Source organism: Montipora foliosa, chromosome 9 (assembly GCF_036669935.1).
Source record: "Montipora foliosa isolate CH-2021 chromosome 9, ASM3666993v2, whole genome shotgun sequence".
Lineage (NCBI taxonomy): Eukaryota > Metazoa > Cnidaria > Anthozoa > Scleractinia > Acroporidae > Montipora > Montipora foliosa.
Window position 1 is genome coordinate 27,855,054 of NC_090877.1, and position 20,000 is coordinate 27,875,053.

A 20,000-nucleotide genomic window follows, 5' to 3' on the forward strand; every position below is an offset into this window, starting at 1 on the left:
AGTAATGTATTTTAATTTAATAGCAGTTTGTATCATAATGATTGTTTAATTTAGTCAGGTACAGTGTATAAAATTATCCCACATTGAACCTAAGTGTTGAGTCTTGTTTTGGAGATAAGGCTTCCATTTGCTTTAATGAATGATTTGCTAGTAATTGGAAACCTATGTTATGCGCAAATTATTCTGGGGTCGCCTGGGGGAAAACATTTCAAGTCTCCAGAAAGAAATGTACAATGTACAGAAAGCTGTGTCTTTATCAAAGGCAGTGATGTTGGACAAAGAATAGCACATTTTTGCGGTGATTTTGTGAGACACAGAGGTGAAAAATGTTTGTACATGGAAATTGAAAGTTTTTGTTTGATTAATGCGATAAAATATATTGATTAACACTCTTTCAGGCTTGCGTAAGATTGATTGTGGAATCTAACTACCGGTGTCAAGTACTAGTTCAAACTTTGACTCAATAAAGCCTTTTCAGTTGTAATTATTGCATGTGTCAAGATCGTTTTCTTTTCAGTTATAATGTGTTAGAACATAAACTTGGCTGCTGTAATTTTCCACCCTCAAAGAAGTCTCAGAGAAATTGTTGTGTGGGGGATGGAAATTGTTTCCCGAACTATTGCACTGTGATAGCAAATACGTGGAAATCCAAAGGTTTTCAAGCAGTTTTATTAAACATCATCCACGCGTTTGAAGCTGCTACTTTTCTCTTCGGTCGAGTTCAGTGGAGGATGTAAAATAAAAATTGTGGACAACTTTAGTTGTGCGACACTGCTCAAGAGACATATATTTCTATACATTTTCAGCTAACGAAAAATGGTTCACCATCATGGACACTGATTTTTCATCTTCTATCATTACAAAGACGGGATGTGAATGTCCAATTGATTGATGTATTATTATTATTATTATTATTGTTATTGTTATTATTATTATTATTATTATTATTATTATTATTATTATTATTATTATTATTATTATTGACAACTAGCACAGTCTATTGGGTGTTGTTTCGACTGGGGATTTTCCTTGAGCATTGAGCTACATCCGGTAGCCTTAGATGTTTAGGACGTATCATAGAATTGTTGAAGTTCCAAGGAGACAAGCTTTCTGTAGCGTTCCAAACTGAATTTTCTCGCTAACTTGAGTTAGCCAAGATTCAAATGTTTTAGAGATTGTCCCAAGCGATCCAATCACAATAGGTATAACTTTAACTTTTTTACAGTTCCAAGTTCGTTCCAATTCATATTTTAAGTCTTGATAACGGCCAATTTTCTCTGTTTCTGCTTCTAGGATTCTCATGTCAAAAGGACATGTTACCTCAATGATTTTGCAAAGTCTACTTTCTTTATCCAAGATCACAATATCTGGCTTACTGTGATCAAGTTCTTTATCGGTCTGGATTCTCACATCCCAGAGGAGCTTTATATGCTTGTTTTCAACCACTGCTTAAGGTTTATGATCACACCATTTCTCATTATGCTCCAGGTTATGTTCTTTGCAAAGCTGCCAATGAATCACTTGTGCAACTTTGTCGTGCCTCCAATGTTTATATTGTTTCTGTGCGAGATTCTCGCACTCATTAATAATTTGAGCAAGAGTTTCTTCATGATCGCCACAAATTCTGCAAAGAGGGGAAATATCGACTTTATCAATGCGATGTTGGATTGATCTTGTCCTGATAACCTGCTCTTGGGCAGCCATGAGGGTACCTTCAGTTGCTTTCTTAAGATTGCCATTCCTTACCCAATTCCAACTCTTAGGGTCTCTAAATTCTGTTGCCTTAAAATATACACTGTGAAGCTTCTTTTCTTTAAAGTTTCTCTTTCTGTTGTTGATTACGGTCTCCTTATCTGAACAAGTACCAATGACATTTTCAGCAACACTCTCCTTTATCAATTCCTCCTGGCTGTTAGATACATAGTCATGTAACCGTGCACCGGTGGCTCAGTTGGTTGAGCATCGGGCTGTCATGCGGGAGGTCGTGAGTTCGACTCCAGCCGGACCAACACTCAGGGTCTTAAAATAACTGAGGAGAATGTGCTGCCTTTTTGTAATTACATCTGCAAATGGTTAGACTTTCAAGTCTTCTCGGATAAGGACTGTAAACGGAAGGTCCAGTCTCATAACTCTTGTTGGAAATTAAGTAGTATGGGACGTTAAAGAACCCACTCATTATTCGATAAGCGTAGGGGACGTAGTCCCCGGTGTTGTGGTCTAACCTTATCTGGACGAGGGCATCTTTCACTTCCATAAAATTAATTGTAAACTGCGTAACAAGCAGTCTGGCTAAAGTCCCCCACAAAGTATTGTAAATTAGTCCTGAAAAACCCCTTTGGGGAGAGACTAATAGCCTAACGATTGTATACACGATTGTATGTACACAATATTTCTCAATAAGGACACAGTCTTCGATGCTTATTAGACCTCTTCCTCCTTCTGACCTTTCTTTCCTTTGCGATGAAACATATTGTACATAGTTAGTAACTTTCAGGTTTTTCAAGGATTGATGCTCATCTTTTCTCCACTCAACTATACCAGCACTGTACCTTATTATGGATACAGCTCTGGCATTAATAGCGGTGATGACATTCTTGCTATTGAGTTGATATTTTCTTTCATAGTCTTATCTTTGATTCCATCAGCTTCTAGAACTCCAAGATATTTATACCCATTCCCTACATCAATTTCTCTGATCTTCTCCTGAGACGGCATCTCAATACCTTCACTATGGTGACAAGGACCTTTCTTCATAACAAGGACTCCACATTTCTTGATGCCGAACTCCATTCTAATATCTTCACTATAGATTCTGACAATGTTAATGCATGACAACATCAAGTTTTGCCAAACAACTTCAAGTCATCCATGTATAACAGGTGATTAACTGTCGGGCCTTCCCTTGCGAAACTGGTACCCAGCGTTGGCCTTGCGGAGGATAAAAGACTATGGAATAAGGCAAATTACAAAAAGACGTGGAGACAGGCTATTGCCTTGGAAAATTTCTCTCTTGATCGTCACTCTTCCTAAGCTCTGGTTGCCAGATGTTAATTCGGTTTCCCAGTTTTTCATGCTATTCCCTCTAAGGCTTTTGATGTTTTCTGCAATGCCAAAGATCTCTAAGCATCTTAAGATCCAAGAGTGAGGGGTCATGTAGAAAGCCTTCTTGTAGTCTATCCAACCCATTGATAGACCAACATTCCGCCTCTTACAATTCTTGATTATAGCTTTATCTATAAGGAGCTGGTCTTTTGTGCCCCTAGACCCTTTACGACAGCCTTTTTGTTCCTCTGGCGATAGCCCGTTATCATCTAGATGAGAGTAGATTTCCTCTGAGATAATACTTGTGAAGAGCTTCCACATCAAAGAGAGGTAGGTGATTGGCCTGTAATTATTATTGTTATTGTTATTATTATTATTATTATTATTATTATTGTTGTTGTTGTTGTTGTTTTTGTTGTTATTATTATTATTATTATTAAGTTTCAACAGTCAGCCGACAGTTGACCGACAGTCGGCGGACAGGGTTTTTGGGGAGCTCTTCTTCACAATTACCCATCCACCTTTCTACACATTCGACATTTACTGTCCTCTTGAGTTTGATATATTCTAGCTTTCATCAGATTCGTTGCAAGCGCCTGTTCCTTTGCTGCCATAATAAGACTCTCAGTCTCCCTTTTTATACCTCCTTTCTTTAACCAAAACGAGGATTCATTCCCTAATATTTCTTCCGTCTGTCGTACAAATTGTCCATGCATAACCTTTTCCCTCCACTGTTCCTTTCTTTCATTTTTCTTACGTATCTTATACTCGACCTCTGTTTCATTATTATGACCACCACTGATCTTTCTAGTGGCCTTTATCAGTCTTTCATCACTATCATTGATTTATCTCTCCAACCCCAATTATTATTATTATTATTATTATTATTATTATTATTATTATTATTATTATTATTATTATTATTATTATTATTATTCATTGTAATTATGCATAATGATTGTAACCTTGAACTTATCACGATTTATAGCTCAGGACAGGATTTATTATTTTAGCTATGCACATGGATTCAGGACACGCAATGACAACTGGAAAGGCTTTATTGAGTCAATCTCCTCTAACGTATACCTAAGTTTGTACTATTTCGAGACTGTGCATTACTTGATACAGCTAGATTCCACAATCAGTCGAGAGGTTTCATCACAGTAATCACCAAAACTTACAATTTTCACATACAAACATTAGTCACCTCTACGTCTCGCAAAATCACAGCGGAAATCAGGGATGGCACTAGGATTTTTCAGTCTGGGTCCTGGGACTGGCATGTTCGGCCAAATTGGGGTCCCAAGCATTTTTTGGGGGTGCCAAACTCTTGGTGACTCTCTGCGAGAAAAAGAGTATGTTTTAGATTATGAGAAAAAGAGAGTAACCAACTTGGAATTAATATTGACGCATATGCATACGCATAGTAGGACCGGTCGACAAAGGCTTTTTCTAGAGCCATTACATTCATTCCTGGACAAGAACTCTGTTAATGAAAGAGCACCCTTCCCAAGGGTTTACGCATCACTGGTTTCCTCCCTTAGGAGCAACAAACAGTAACGTCTTATGCTATATATTTGCATTCAGTGACTTGCAAAGTACATTCCTGTGAAGAAGACCGCAGAAGGCGGTCGAAAATTTAGTTTTAACCTTTTTAGATGTTTTAAACCCCCTTTTTAGAACTTTAATTATGAGCTCCAACAGTTTTACAAACAACAGAATGTACTGACAAATCAAAGCAAGTTGTGTGAGTTATTTCAGTCAGTGCCTTGTGTCCTGGGACGCATTAAAATTTCGATGATGCATTTTTTGGATTTTATTTGCGTAAAAATGCACGATTTCTGCGTTAACGCAATACCTGAAAATACGTTATTATTTTGTGCAATATCACCACTTTTGATGAAGACACACCTTTTTGTCATACATTTCTTTTTAGAGACTTGCAATGCCCCCTAGCGATCCCAGAATCCTTTCTGCAAACATAAGGTCTCCAAGTTAGGCGAATCACTGAATGTGATGAACAACTAAAATTCTTCCTTGGGCAAATAAAGATTTTAATGCGAGGCTGGGATGCGCAAAGGGTATCCACAAATTAAAACCTTATTTTGACCTCTGTTGTTGCTTTCAGGTTAGAGTGACCTTTTCACGCAATTTTTATACAGTTGCCTGAAATGTTATCATTGCCTCTCTTTGTGTTTAGTTTCTCAACTTGTTAAAGAAGCACAAGTGATGAAGGAGCAAAGAGATCAACAGATAGCTGAACTTAAGACTCTAGCCGAGCAGAGTGGAGAAACAGCTCACCACGACTTTGAAAAGAAGGTCAGTTGTTATTTGTTGTTATTTATTTGTTTGAGAAGGTTGAAGTTTTGGCAGCTATTCAGCTGATGTGGACCTACTATACCCACCCACCCATATACATGCAGAGGACAGCCACAACACCAGGAACTTCATCCCCTACTCTTCTGGAATAGTGTGTGGGTTCTTTAATGTCCCACAGGGAACTAATTGACATGGAAGTTATTTGTGAGACGGGACCTCCGGCTTATTGTCCTTATCCGACTGCGGATGTAATTAGAAAGGCAGCACTTTCTCCTCAGTTATTTAAAGACCCTGAGTGTTGGTCTGGCTGGAGTGGAACTCACAGTTAAAAGCAACAATGATGTAAATAATAATTTTTACACTTTCTGATAATTATATTAATCAAAAAGATAAACGCTAAAAGGTAAGCACAACGTTTCGACATCGTCGAGATGTCATTGTCAAGTGAAAGAATAAATTATAAGCTGCGTATAAGTACAAAAATTGTTGAATAAATTAAATCAAGAAATGGTTCAGTGACGGTTAAGTTACAGTCACGATTGTTCTACTATATGGATCAATGAAGATCACGTAAATAGTTTTGCTTTAACCGAGTCAGTTTGTGTGTTGAGTGATGGAGATTTTCTTCAATGAACATCATCTCGTACATGAGACAGTCAAACTTTGTTTTGCATTTTTTCAGAATTGTGAAGCATTGATCTGGAATTTTGTTTGTAAACCATGTTCTTCCCATCGATGTTTCCCAATCGCAGAATATTGATGTTCTTTTTTACGCTGGTGAAGGTGGCGTGCAGTGTAACCAACATAGTCCGCATCGCACGAACCACATTTATAATAATATACAACAAGCTGTTGGTTGACTAAAGGCGGTTTTTGTTCTTGGATCTTGAGAACATTTTCCAGTTTTTGGCTAGTGAAGACTGGTTGCAAGTCCGCAGTTAATTTCTTATTGAGATGGCAAAGTTGGCGTTTAACAGAATCAGCAGATTTTTGGTCGATAAATGGCAACACTATTTTGATCGAGCTATCTTGAACACCACGAGTGGTGCTAGAACCATTGCTAAGAGATTTTTGGAAATTTTTTATGGTATTTCCTATAAGCTCAGTTGGGTATTGTAGCTTTCGAAAGATAGTTTTAATTTCATTGCACTCTTTATTGAACAGATCATTAGTCGAGGAGAGGCTGTGGGCTCTCTGGATCATTGTTTCTAACAACGATTTCTTGTATCAGTTGTCTTGATGGCTTTGATAATGTAGAAGGAGTCCTTTATTAGTGGGCTTCCTATGTACCAAATACCAAGGAACGGAAGTTTCCCATCCAAGGATAACTCCATAGTAAACTGAATGGACGGATGACATGCGTTTAGTACATGTAAGAAGTCTTGTGCTGCGTGTTAATCTCTCATAACAGCCAGTGTGTCGTCAACGTATCTCTTATAGTATGATGGTAATAAATTCCGGCTCTCCAATGTTTCTTCAATATGACATAGGAAAGCGTTGGCGAATAAAGGTCCCAGGGGGGAACCCCCATGGCGACACCGTCCGTCTGTTGGTATAGTTCGTTGTTAAATTGGAAAAGTTGATCCTTGGTCGCTAGTTTGAGAAGAACAGCCAGGTCTTGTTGGGAGATATTAAGATCGTAGGTAGTGCAAAACCAGTGTTAGAAAAGGCTTTGTCAACGAGTAGATCTATAGTATCGTAGGAGACCAGGATGTCACTCTCACTAGAAACAAGTTCTTGTACCTCCTTGGCAAAGGAAAAGGTATCGTTGATAGTATAGCTGTTGATTGATAAGGGCTTCAACTTTTCATCAAGCCATTTTGCTAGAGCATAATTGTACGTAGCAGTTGCATAAAGGATAGGTCGCATCGAGAGAGTCTTTTTATGTGTCTTCGGACTTGCAACCAGTCTTCACTAGCCAAAAACTGGAAAATGTTCTCAAGATCCAAGAACAAAAACCGCCTTTAGTCAACCAACAATTTGTACATTATTATAAATGTGGTTCGTGCGATGCAGACTATGGTGGTTACACTGCGCGCCATCTTCACCAGCGTAAAAAAAGAACATCAATGTTCTGCGATTGGCAAACATCGATGGGAAGAATATGGTTTACAAAACAAAATCCCAGATCAATGCTTCACGATTCTGAAAAAATGCAAAACAAAGTTTGACTGTCTCATATATGAGATGATGTTCATCAAAGAAAAATCTCCATCACTCAAAACACAAACTGACTCAGTTAAAGCAAAACTATTTACGTGATCTTCATTGATCCGTATAGTAGAACAATCGTGACTGTCACTTAACCGTCATTGAACCATTTCTTGATTTAATTTATTCAACAATCTTTGTACTTATAATTTTGCGGCTTATAATTTATTCTTTCACTTGACAATGACATCTAGACGATGTTGAAACGTTATGCTTACCTTTTAGCGTTTATCTTTTTGATTAATATAGTTTCAAAGTCTAAGTTTATTCTGATAATCAAACTTGTGAAAACATTGCATTGTTAAAATGAAAGTTTAGTTTCTCCTTGTCTGTTATGAATCATAAACGTCAAATGCGTGGTGCTTACCATAGTTTTTCCAGATTTCAATTTCATGGTTGAGACAAGAAAATTTTCACTCTGTCACCCAACTGTATAAACTCCCTTCCCAGCCTTTCTTTGAAAAGATTTTTACTCCAGGGGAGGTCTTCTCATGTTTGAATTTCAAGGAAAGAAAGAGTAGCATGTGTACATGTAAGACATCAGAGTTTGAAATACAATGGATCCACTACCGGTTTGGAGACGATATTTTGCAATCTTCCTTTTTTAACTTTATTTCAGTGTCAACTGTATTTAGCCCTGAGTCCCTAATTGGGGCCACTGAACAGAAATTAAATCAAACAACTAACATCAAATTATAGGCTGGTTTTTTAGAATAGGAGGCGAACAGGAATATCCGGAGAAATACCTTTCAAACCAGATCAGAGAAACAACAAACTCAACTCACATTATGCCAATCCTAGGAACGGAACCCAGGCCACGTTGGTAGGAGACGAGTGCTCTCACTACTGTGCTATCCCTGCTTTCCTTAGAAGCACTTTCACACGTCCTGAATTGCCTCCCTACTTCCCTATGTCCTGTGATTACATACAGCAAAGAACTTATTATTTAAAACTGAATGCCCAGAAAAATGTTCGTCACCCTACAGCCATAACAGTGAATAGGCAAGGAGTAAGCCACGTAACAGTTGTGGGAAAACTAACAAAACACAGTTCCTTGGCAAGATGCTCTTGTTGTTTTACTGTTTGGGTGGTGGTAAGATTATTTACTGCTGTAGCTGTTTCTTTAGTTAAATGACAAGACAGCAGAATTTGAGCAAGAGAAGTTTGAGATGCAGAAACAACACACTCAGAATATTCAAGAATTACTGGATGAAACAAACGAGAGACTTCAAAAAATGGAAACTGAATACAATCAACAGAATGCTACTACAGTAAGTCATTTTCAATGTAATTCTGTTGATAATTCCTAGTTTCCGTGTACTATTATTTTTAGCAACAGTACTGTGTTCTGTCTTGTGTTATCTCATGCTGGTTCTAGCTTTGAGGTAGTCTTTTGTGTCTCATGCAAGCTATAGTAAAGGTTACCTTTAAAGTGCCCCTCTGATAAAAAAATCAATTCTTATTTTTCTCTGGATTTCGAAACTATGTTAACTAAACACTAAGCAACCACAGTTTTAAGCCTTGATGTCAAAAAGAAACCAGTTTATTTTAAGTGGAATTTTCCTATTTAATGGTCCGCCATTACTAACTTTAAGTCCTTGAGAGAGTTGGATTGATCAGAAAATGACTTCAAAGGCTCACTAGTTTAAAGGGAAAGTACGGTCTACAAAACGTTTCTCGGAATCGAAAGTTCTTTACCTGTATTGTCATACTTGACCACTCATTTGGACTAAATGTGTTTAAAGAGCCAACAATGGTTGGGTTGGTTGGGTTTTTTCATGTTCTATTGGGAAAAACCGTTTTCAGTTGGTTTGGTTGATCAACATTTTCAACCGGCATCAAACTAGGTTGAAACGGTTGAAAAAGCATTGGCAGCAGCCACTGTCGTTCACGCGGGCTATTTTAAGTCAGCCGCGGGCTCTTGCCGTGTTGCTTTCGGGCCTCAACTTGTAAATGCTGAGAAGTCTGGTAATAACTATTCCCAGGAGTTACCGCGTTTCAACCGAAAACGGTTGGGAAAGTGAAAAGTGTTCTATTGGGAAACCTCAACCGCTTCAACCAAAACCGGTTGCAGTTGAAACGGTTGATCCCAATAGAACACGACCTTAAATTGAAACCCGCCATCTCTGTTATTGTGTATGCAAACGAGGCTATGACGTAGCAATAGTCAAGGATTTCGCAGGATGACTAAATGTACTGTGATATAAAGAAGGAAAACACAGGCAAGGAGACCAATACTTTGTAGACTTGAATCTTAATCCAGAGGCCAAATTGTATTGATATTGGCTCCACCTCTGAACAGATTTACCTCGTGGTCGTTAAACAGGGTTTTACATGTGAGTTATATGCAGAAGTTTTACAAAGGGAAAGGGAGCTTGCAGTGCTATCCCGCGCTCATTGCTCTGAAATAAATGCCTGGAAATCAAGTTTAATCTGTCTACCGTGGCTTTCTACGATATCCCTGTTACAACTTCAAACCGAACAATCGATTTATACATTTCCATGAAATGGTAAGAGTAAATAGTTTCAGTAGTTTCTATACTGCTAACAAAATTTAGCCACATTACGTTTATTAGCGCATAACAGTGAAAGTCGTCTATATATGGCTTGATTCAGTTTTCTCGCTCCAATATAATGATATTTTGGACTAGTTGACTGAGATTTCCGTATGAAGCGAATGTCACCAATACCAATATTCATATACCTGAAGATCCCGCTTGAAGTCCTCCGTGGTAAAACGACAGACCCCAACAGACAATATAGCAGTCCGGTTTTCACGTTTGAGGAATCCGTCCACATTTTATTTTTGCCGGCCAATTTTTCTTTAAATTTTAATTTTCCGGTGTAAGCTTCCGTTTTGTTAATTTTTTTATGTGTTCTCAAGTCTAGACACGTGTCTAGTTCATCAGCGCACACCCCAATAGCAGTAATTGTTGATGTGAAAAAAGCCTTGCTACATGTATTGAGCAACATCTGAGAGTTTCGTCGGCTTATTCTAAATTAAATGCTTCCCCTTGTGAAAGCAAACAAATAGGTTTGCTGAAGCATCGAAGACAGCTGTGGCTGAAGGAAGAAAGTGAAAAAGGTACTCTTGTAGGATACTTCTTTGTCGCATGCTCAAGGTTTTTGTCTTGTTTACATTTGCTCTGGCTGATTTTTGCCGCCTAGTTTGATTGACTAGAAAATCTGTAAGTATTAAGTGACTTGAGTTTCTGTCACACTTATGGCCTTATATTGAACCACAGGACCGTTTACCATAGTTCATCTTACATTTAAATTTCTCCAAGCAGAGAGGTCACACAACATGAGAAAGTGATCGGGATCGAAGAACTTGGTAAGGTCAAACACGTTTGTTGACTATTGCTACGTCATATCAAAGATGGCGCTCTCCAAGTCACAAAAGAGGCAACTTCAAAGTGCTCCTGTCACATTTTAACAGGGAACTGAACAAAACAGCAATTATTTTCGAATTCCTGGGGAAAATTTTTCATAATTTAGAGAAACTTTTTCTAGACCGTACTTTCCCTTTAAGAATGCAATACATCCGGACACTGCAGAATTATTATACAGCACGGGAGTATTGAGCTTTTAGACTTTTAAACCCGCGTTTTGTATACATAATAAGCTGCATTCACACGCTGAAAGCTAGCGAGCCTTTGACTTTACTTTTCCGTGGACCCTCTTAGGTCCAATCGGTGAAGTTTTGAATGTGAGTAATGGCAGACCGTGAAATCCAACTCTTACACTCAAAGAAAACACCCTTCGAATAAAAATCAAAGCTCAAAATGTTGCCAGTCGGGTGTTAAGGAAACACACTTTCAAAATCTGATGAAAAAAGGAAGTGTTATTTTTCATCACAGGGGCACTTTAAGATAATTATAATAATTTGTGCTATTGCATGCAAATCATGTTTGGTTCTGTTTATACTATGCAATTTCATGTATGTGAACTGTGGCAATACAATGCAAGCAATTTAAAAGTTAGGTACTAATTTAAAAGGTGTTTGCAAATCCACTAGGACACTACATGTATAATAACAACACATGTCAGTTGCATGTCAGAGATGTGTCCACAAACATGTTGGCTTATTATTGATTTGATCTGATTGGTTACCATAGCCAGCAAGTTTCTTTTTTCTTCATGAAAGAATGCACCTTTATTTCAGACACCAAAATATCAACACATCTCCAGGTCATTCGATATCTCCATGCAGTAGGCACATGCACTGGTTAATTTTTAATACTCTCACTTGACCATGCCAATGACACTGCTGTACAAAATAATGGTAGACAACAGCTCTATACTAATCCACTTCATACCCTCATACACTAGTACAATGCTTACAATGCTCACAATTCAGTTCCCTTGTCAAAAACTGGCTGAGTTAACACAGCAAGGAAGTATAGTGAATGTTAAACATGACAAGACCAGCATGAACCGCAGTGTCCATAGTACTACCCAGATGTACTTAATTAATGTGTACCTTTTTTTTTTTTTTTTTGCAATTCTCTCTGTTTGTTCACTGTGGGTAGGCTATCTGTTGGGTGGAACCATATGCACACATTATAAATAGTTAATACTGCAATTCTAATGCTCCAATATTATATATTACAAGCAAAGATTAGCTACAAAGCTCACAATTGTAGAAACAGAAAGTAACACTTAAAGCCAGTATTATCAGAAAAAAGGCTTCTGCATCTTTATTTTCTGGAGTGTTTTGCTTTCTAATAACTTGATACAGATCTTGTGCAAAAAAAACAAGAAGTACAGAATGTAGACGTTAACTTGAATGTCGTTGTTTTGACCAACATAGCCAAATGTAATTTTTGGCTATTAAGCAGGAAACTTTTATTTGAAGATTGAAATTAGATGCATGGCTTTAGGCCAGAGGTCATTTTCACTGCTACAGAATTTGGAACAATGTGGCGCATCTGTAATCATATTCCATTCAATGTCCCAAAAAGAAATTTTCAATCTGTCCTTGTCCTTTACTTGTTAGGCTAAGTAGAAATTTTTCATTTCATTGGAGATTCAGTCAATACCAGTTTTTCCTTGTTAAAATAGATATGCAAACATTTGAGTAGGTTCAAAATTTGAAAATGCAAACTTGCCTTAAGACTTTCTAATTTAGTGGCAGAATAGAATCGATCATGAGTCTGATAAACATTTTTTGTGCAAGTTTAATTTGGGCAATATAATAAGTCTCCTATAGTAAGTGACTGTGTGACACAAGTGCCTCCCAAACCAAAAAATAGGTACGCATTGCGTACATGTGGTAGTGCGGTAACGTGACACACAGCTTTATTCCGTTACTGTCAACTGAGCTGCGTTTGGTTTTCCAGGACGTAGTATACTAAACCCAGAAAGATTCAAGAAAATAAATAGGAATCAGCAAACGTTGCTTCAAGGCTGACATGAAGTTCAACTTCTTTTATACAGGCTTTTTAATTATGGGTGTACTCTGAACGTCTGGCAGTTTCCGCGACTAGAGCCCCCTGAACTTAATCCCTGTTCGGCAGTTTTAGTATCTGGATGGAAGACCTAGAAATATTCGACTTGCTGCCAGAATTATAGGACCGGAAATTCTATTTAACACTCAAAAATGCCAACTAAGCATGGTACAAATTTTTAACATCTTCAGTTCCCGCATCCTGCTCCTGTCTGACCTTGTCGCTCAGTTGGTAGAGCAGCGGTGATCTAACCCGAAGGTCGTGGGTTCAATTCCCACCGTGGTCAGAGTTTTTCTCTGTCCTTGTGTGGGCCCATTTCCATTAGTAGGGCTAACGTTTACATGGTTCATCTTACACTCTAATCAGTTATGTCTGTTCAAATATAAGTGCTACACGGCCAACGTCTGCAAAAACGTAATTTTTCCTTGTACTGATACAGATTTTGTTAGCCTGCTTTATGCAAAACTATTGATGCAAAAGTAAAAAAATATTGATACACAGTTTTAAGGACGAGCACAAGAAACTTTTTAGGAAGTGTCGATCGAGAATAAAAAAATTGCCATCAGCGACAAATTTGCGACATGAAAACAGCATAAATTTTGTGTCGTGAATATAAAAAGTTACCATCAGCGCAAAACATTTTTGGGAGATTTTTGTTACATTCAATTTTTCTTTTGTTCTTTTGGCTGCTCAAGTAAATCGCAAAAATCGAAAGTGACATCGATTTCAGGAGCCACCTGTGATCAAGTTACCTTGTCGGGGAGCAGGAGTGGTGCAGTGGTGAGAGCACTCGCCTCCGACCAATGTGGTCCGGGTTCGATTCCTGGTTCCGGTGTCATATGTGGGTGGAGTTTGTTGTTGGTTCTCGTCTTGCTCAAAGAGGTTTTCTCCGTGTACAGTTTACTCCGGTTTTCCCCTCTCCTCAAAAACCAACACTGCCAAATTCCAATTCGATCCGGAATGCACAGGCACGTGTTGAACGAACTCCTGAGCGCTCTTAAGGTGCTCCATGGGTAAACAAATTCCATTTCCATGTCCATTGCATGTTACGAACAACTGGGTACAAAATGATGGCAAGACATCGGATTGTTGTTTTGTTAGTTTTTTTTTTTTTTTTCAAGTGTTACAAAAGTCGACATGAAAGGTGCGAATTCAACACAAAGATCACAATCGTCCAGCTCTTGAGGTTGATCATTGTTTCCAGAAAGTCAAAAATTCACTCTTCTAGGCAAACTTGTTTATCACCAGGTAATTCCATCGTTTTAGAAATTGAATCTGCTGTATTATTCATAAGCATCACATTCTTGCCGATTTTGGGGCACGTTTGTTGAAATTCAAGCACTCTTCCAAACCTGTTCATTTTTGTTTCACCCAGTTATTTTGGTGCAGCTGTTAAATGACATGAGGATATAATCAAAAAGGCTTTTCAACTTTCCTTTCCCTCTCACCTTACACACAGGCGGCTTCCGCTTATCTGTTTTTCATATGGGTATAATTTTTTGAAAGAAAAGTGGAGTGAAAAATTGCATGAATAAATTACAAGAAAAGAAAGAGGCAATCAGTGAAAATCAAGAGAGACAGACTTGCCGACATAATCTGCATGTTTACCAATAAGCAAAATTAAAGTAGTTTTGCCGAACGGACACTTACACTTGATGACTAAAAGATTTTGACATCTGTGAAAACTAAGTTGCGAATTTTTATTGTTTCATTTAATTCAGAAGAGCTCATCTTTTCTATTACTGGGCAAAAGTTTTTAGCACAGTGTCGTGGGAATTGCAACACAAACAAGCTGATAAAATCTACATTTCCTGCTGATCAATCGCAATGATTAAGATAAAAATAGTTTTCTACTGTTTTTCTTTCCTTTACGAGGAAATTACTGTTGTTTTTTTTTTCAATGCAGGCTGAAAAGTTGACCTAGTCTTTGACAGCGAAAATGTTATCGTCGACTTGTGAATTTTTTTTCTTGTTTATTTGACCTGCAGAATGTCTGTGGAATGTGAGCTTGCGTGAAAAGAGTGATTTGATTTAAGACATTTAAGAATTAAGTGTGTCTGTTTATTTGACAATAACATACTCAATCAGTTTTCATTCTCTTTTCGTTAAGAAAATTAAGAAAGGAAAAAGGCGACACGTGGGCCGCAAACAAACATCAATTTTTGTAATTCAAGAAAACCGTACATAAGTTTCGTAATTTATGCACACGCTGCAGGCCTACAAATCTTACACTCACTCACTCAAACAGATAGACAGCCCCGGTGGTTTTGTGTGTATTGCACTATTAATTGCAGTACCACAAAAACAACAGAGTAAGCAACAAAAACAAACTTTCTAAGACAGAGCTGCTTAAATGCTGTCAGTTATTGTAAACCCATATTCCTGCCATTTTCAGGTACAGGGGAGGGGGCCTACTTATTGACCGACAGCCCTTGTTATTTAGTTGTAACTGCCAAAATGGTCAAGAAGCTGATGGTGATTATAGTTATTGTTATGTCCATATAACCCAATCCACCAGTGTAATGAAATGCACTTATGTTAATGAGAGGATGCGCATGAGCAGTGTATGTGTGTGTATGTGTTATGATCTAGTGAACACAGGTGAGTTTTGGAACTTGAGTAATAAAGACTAACACGGAGTATCAACTGCAAACCATCAGTTATTACATGGATTGGACAAGTACATAATGAGGACGCAATGGCTTTAAGTGGGATTGACACTTCTAGCATGAAGTGGGAAGGGGAAAACCTTCGCGACAAACAACACGTTGACTTGATTTTCAGCGGACCTCTCAAATCCAGGTCAGAAGCAGAAAAGTGCAGTCATTTACTCATTTGTGTGGGTCAGAAAGGCCGCGACATCCACAATACCTGGTCCAACATACCCAAAGAAAACAGAGGTAAGCTCAACACTTATTATGAGCGATTTGAACAACGTGTGAACCCATGATCAAATGTAGTATTCACAAGATACAAGTTCCATAAGAGAGTGCAAAGTGCCAGCAAGTCCATTGAGCAATTCTTGACTGAGCTACAAACTCTCGCAAGAGACTGCGAATTCAGAAAAATCAAGGAAATGATCAGTGACAGAATTGTGATTGGTGTTTATGGTGAGAAGATAAGAGAGAAACTATTTGATGAAAGTTCAATGCTCACTCTAGAAAAAGCGATTAGCATTGCAAGGTCATATGAATCGTCTCAAAAAGATCTTAAAGCTATGGCGAACAAATTTAAAGAAGAAACCGTGCATTTTATTAGAAAGTCAAAGCAGCAAAACAGCGATGAACATCACCCCCAGCACACGAAAATTCAAGACACTGCAAGACGTCGAGCGCCAGACACAAAATCGACCACAAAGCAAACAAAGTAATGCTCTCCACCAGCCAACTCTGTCTAACAATTGCGGCCATGCTCATAAGATTCCAGGTTGCCCCGCAAGAGGGAAAACTTGCAACTATTGTATAAAACTAAGGTCACTTCGCCCACATATGCCGTGCCAAGAAAACATCACTCAATACAATCCTAAACATCAGCGCACCACAACTAAGTTAAACAAGCTTTGAACCATTGTCATTAGAGTCGCTTTTTGTGGAATCCCTAAACCAAGAAAATTCAGCATATAAACAAGAGGTCTATGCAACAGTTGGTGCTGAAATATCCCTCCAAGGGAACACCAAGACAACACTGAAAGCAAAAATCGACACAGGAGCTCAAGGCAATGTACTGCCTCTATGCATCTATAGCCAAATGTTCCCCGGAAACATAAACGAACAAAGGCTACCGAAACCCGGAGCATTGCACCCGTCTGACGCCATCCTCGTAGCGTATGGAGGTTCTAAAATCAAGCACCTGGGTATTGTTGCAATTCCCTGCTCGTACTACTTCAAGAAAACCAAACCAACTACTACATCACGGAAACATCATGGCCCGCTATAATTGGTCTTCCAACAGCAACTGATGTAGACCTCATAAAAATCAACCTGGAAATCAACGAACACCCGGAGCAAACCACAAAAGCACCAAACCCATCAGAGGGTGCCCAACCAAACAACTGCGGAGCATTTACTGACAAAAAACGATGTAATCGCTCAGTAACCAGATTGTTTCAATGGGATTGGCAAGTTCAAAGGTGATTACCACATCACGCTCGATCCATTTGTGCCAACCGTGATCAACCTCCCCACGAAGAGTCCCATTAAGTCTGAAAGATGATGAGAAAAAGGAATTCGATGAGATGATCGACAACGATATAATCGCAAAAATACAAGAGGGCAAGCCGACAGCCTGGGTAAATTCATTGGTATACCGAAGAAAACCAAATGGGAGACTATGACCCAAAAGAACCTCAACGCCGCAATTTTGAGGGAACATCATGCAATCCATACTCTAGAAGAAATCCTACCGCAGCTCAGTGGTGCCAAATTGTTTAACAGAGTCAACGTCAAATGTGGCTATTGGAAGGTAATATTAGATGAGGAATCCAGCTTTCTTACCGCGTTTAACTCACCCTATGGGAGGTACCGTTTTAAACGCATGCCTTTCGGACTGAAAATGTCACAACACATTTTCCAAACAAGAATAGACCAGACTTTCGATGGATGCAAGGGCGTAATAGGCATAGCGGACGATATTGTTATTTTTGGTCAGAATGAGGAAGACCATGATGCAAACCTGCATGCCATGATGAAGCAATGTAAAGAAGCTGGGATAAAGCTCAATCCCGACAAGTGCTTTATCAAGAAAGACAGCATCAAATTCTACGGAATCATCTGCGGCCCCGATGGGATCAAACCCGATCCAGACAAAGTTTCTGCGTTCCAACAGATGAACCCCTCAAGGAACAAGCAAGAGCTACAGACGTTCTTAGGCCTCACCACTTATATGGGACTGTTCATCTCAAGTCTCAGCACACTAACTGCACCCCTATGAGAGCTCGCAAAGCAAAGCAGTTCATTCACCTGGAGTGCGACATATCAAGACGTACTAGACAAGATAAGAGAATCAATCAGCGACGAGATAACTTTGACGTACTTTGACCCACAGAAGGAGACAGTCCTTCAAGTGATCGCATCTTCCAAAGGCCTAGGCACAGTGCTACTACAAGACAATAAACCTGTGGCTTTTGCAAGCAAAGTGCTTAACGATGTGGAGTCAAGATACGCCAACATTGAACGGGAAATGCTAGCCGTGGTGTATTGCTGCGAAAGGTTCCATACCTTTTTGTTTGGGCGATAATTCACTGTCCATACAGACCATAAGCCTCTGGAAAGCATACATCTCAAGCACCTAACCCGCCCGCCCCACCACGCCTACAAAGGATGCTCCTGCGTCTCCAGCCTTATAATGTCGTGATTAAGTGCAAACCTGGGAAACAGATGGACCTCGCCGTTGCATTGTCGAGGCTGTTACCCGAAGAGAAATGTGCCATTCCGGACATGAATGTAGAAATTCATCAAGTATGCCCCCAGTTTAGCACCAACATACTAGAAAGAATCAAAACAAAGACCGGTGCCGATCCGGAATTAGTGACCCTAAAAGAAAACTCCGCACACAAACGTGAACTGAACAAAGATATTGACAATATAACCAAACCGTGCTAAGTTTGTCAAGAATTACGGGACAGTCAGCAGAAAGAGCCGATAATCCAAACAGAGATTCCCCCGCACCCATGGCACACGATTGCAGCCGACCTATTCTACTGTGACGGTGATGAATATGTACTCATCGCTGACTACTATTCCAAGTTCTCTTTTGTGAGAAAGATTGCCAAGGGACACAGTATCAGCAGGCCTGTAATGGACATTATGAAGCAAATCTTCAGTGAGTATGGGGTTCCTCAAGTTGTTTGTTAAGACGACGGACCACACTTCGATGCGCAAGCATTCAAAGACTTCGCAAAGCAGTACGACTTTAAACATACTACAAGTTCGTCCCACTATGCCCGAAGTAATGGTTTCATTGAGGCTTAAGTCAAAACGGTGAAGAAAATGCTACGCTACTCAAGGCAAAAGCAACCAAGACAGACCCCAACATTGCATTCCTCTGTTTAAGAGATTGATAACAGGCTCCCTTCACCCGCCAAACTTCTCCTAGGTAGACCCATCCAGGACAATATGCAGAGGAAGATACAAAGAGCTGAGCCGGACTCAAGCGAAGAATTTATCGGAAGACTGCTACAGAGACAAGAACAGCAGAGATTGTACCATGATAGAGGCTGTAAAGCTCTACCAACTCTACTTCCAAACCAAGAGATCACAGTTCAAGACCCAGTAACACACAAAGGGATGCCTGCCACAGTCAGAGAGAAGATCTACGAAGTACCGAGTTCATACAACATCACCACTACATCAGAAAGTGACCTAAGGCGTAACCATAGTCACACCAGAGAAGCCCCAAGTACTTCTCCTGACATCAAACAAGATTCGAGCTATCATTTGACAAGACTTCCAGCCAACAAGATGACAGATCCACCTAGCCAAGCCCCCTGTGACAGAAAGGTCTTCACTAGAAGTGGAAGGCTCGTACGGCCACCATCTAGATATGGTTTCACAACCTATTAAGAACTGTCTACCTGAATAAATCTGTTTAACATCGAGTTAAGAAATGAATGCTATATAGTTAATGCAGAGAAATGCTCCTTTCAGAGAGATAAAGGGATGTAATGAAATGCACTTGTGTTAATGAGAGGATGTGCATGAGCAGTGTGTGTGTGTGTGTGTATATGTGTTATGATCTAGCGAACACAGGTGAGCTTCAGGACTTGAGTAACAAAGACAAAAAACACGGAGTATCAGAACTGCAAACCATCAGTTATTACAACCAGACATTGTGGACTCGTAATTTTTGGGCCTCTGAGTTCGAGTCCTTTCCAGGGACCTAGGAATTTCAGAGGTTTTTGTGCAGGATGTGTGCCGTTCCGAGTAAGGACGATTTCTGTAGTTGTTTTGATGTATTCCTAGTGAGCCCCAAAGCACAACT

At 39.2% G+C, this 20,000-nt stretch overlaps 1 protein-coding gene across 5 annotated transcripts in view; it reads left to right on the forward strand.

The window, feature by feature from the left end:
- The window catches only part of LOC137969392 (centrosomal protein of 112 kDa-like), a 101,742-nt gene that overhangs the window by 52,962 nt on the left and 28,780 nt on the right, over positions 1-20,000 (forward strand). For all 5 annotated transcript variants that reach the window (XM_068815605.1, XM_068815609.1, XM_068815607.1 and 2 more), the window contains 2 exons: positions 5,243-5,361; positions 8,700-8,843. In XM_068815605.1, the coding sequence (XP_068671706.1) occupies positions 5,243-5,361; positions 8,700-8,843 (263 nt within the window). The remainder of the gene's footprint in view (positions 1-5,242; positions 5,362-8,699; positions 8,844-20,000) is intronic.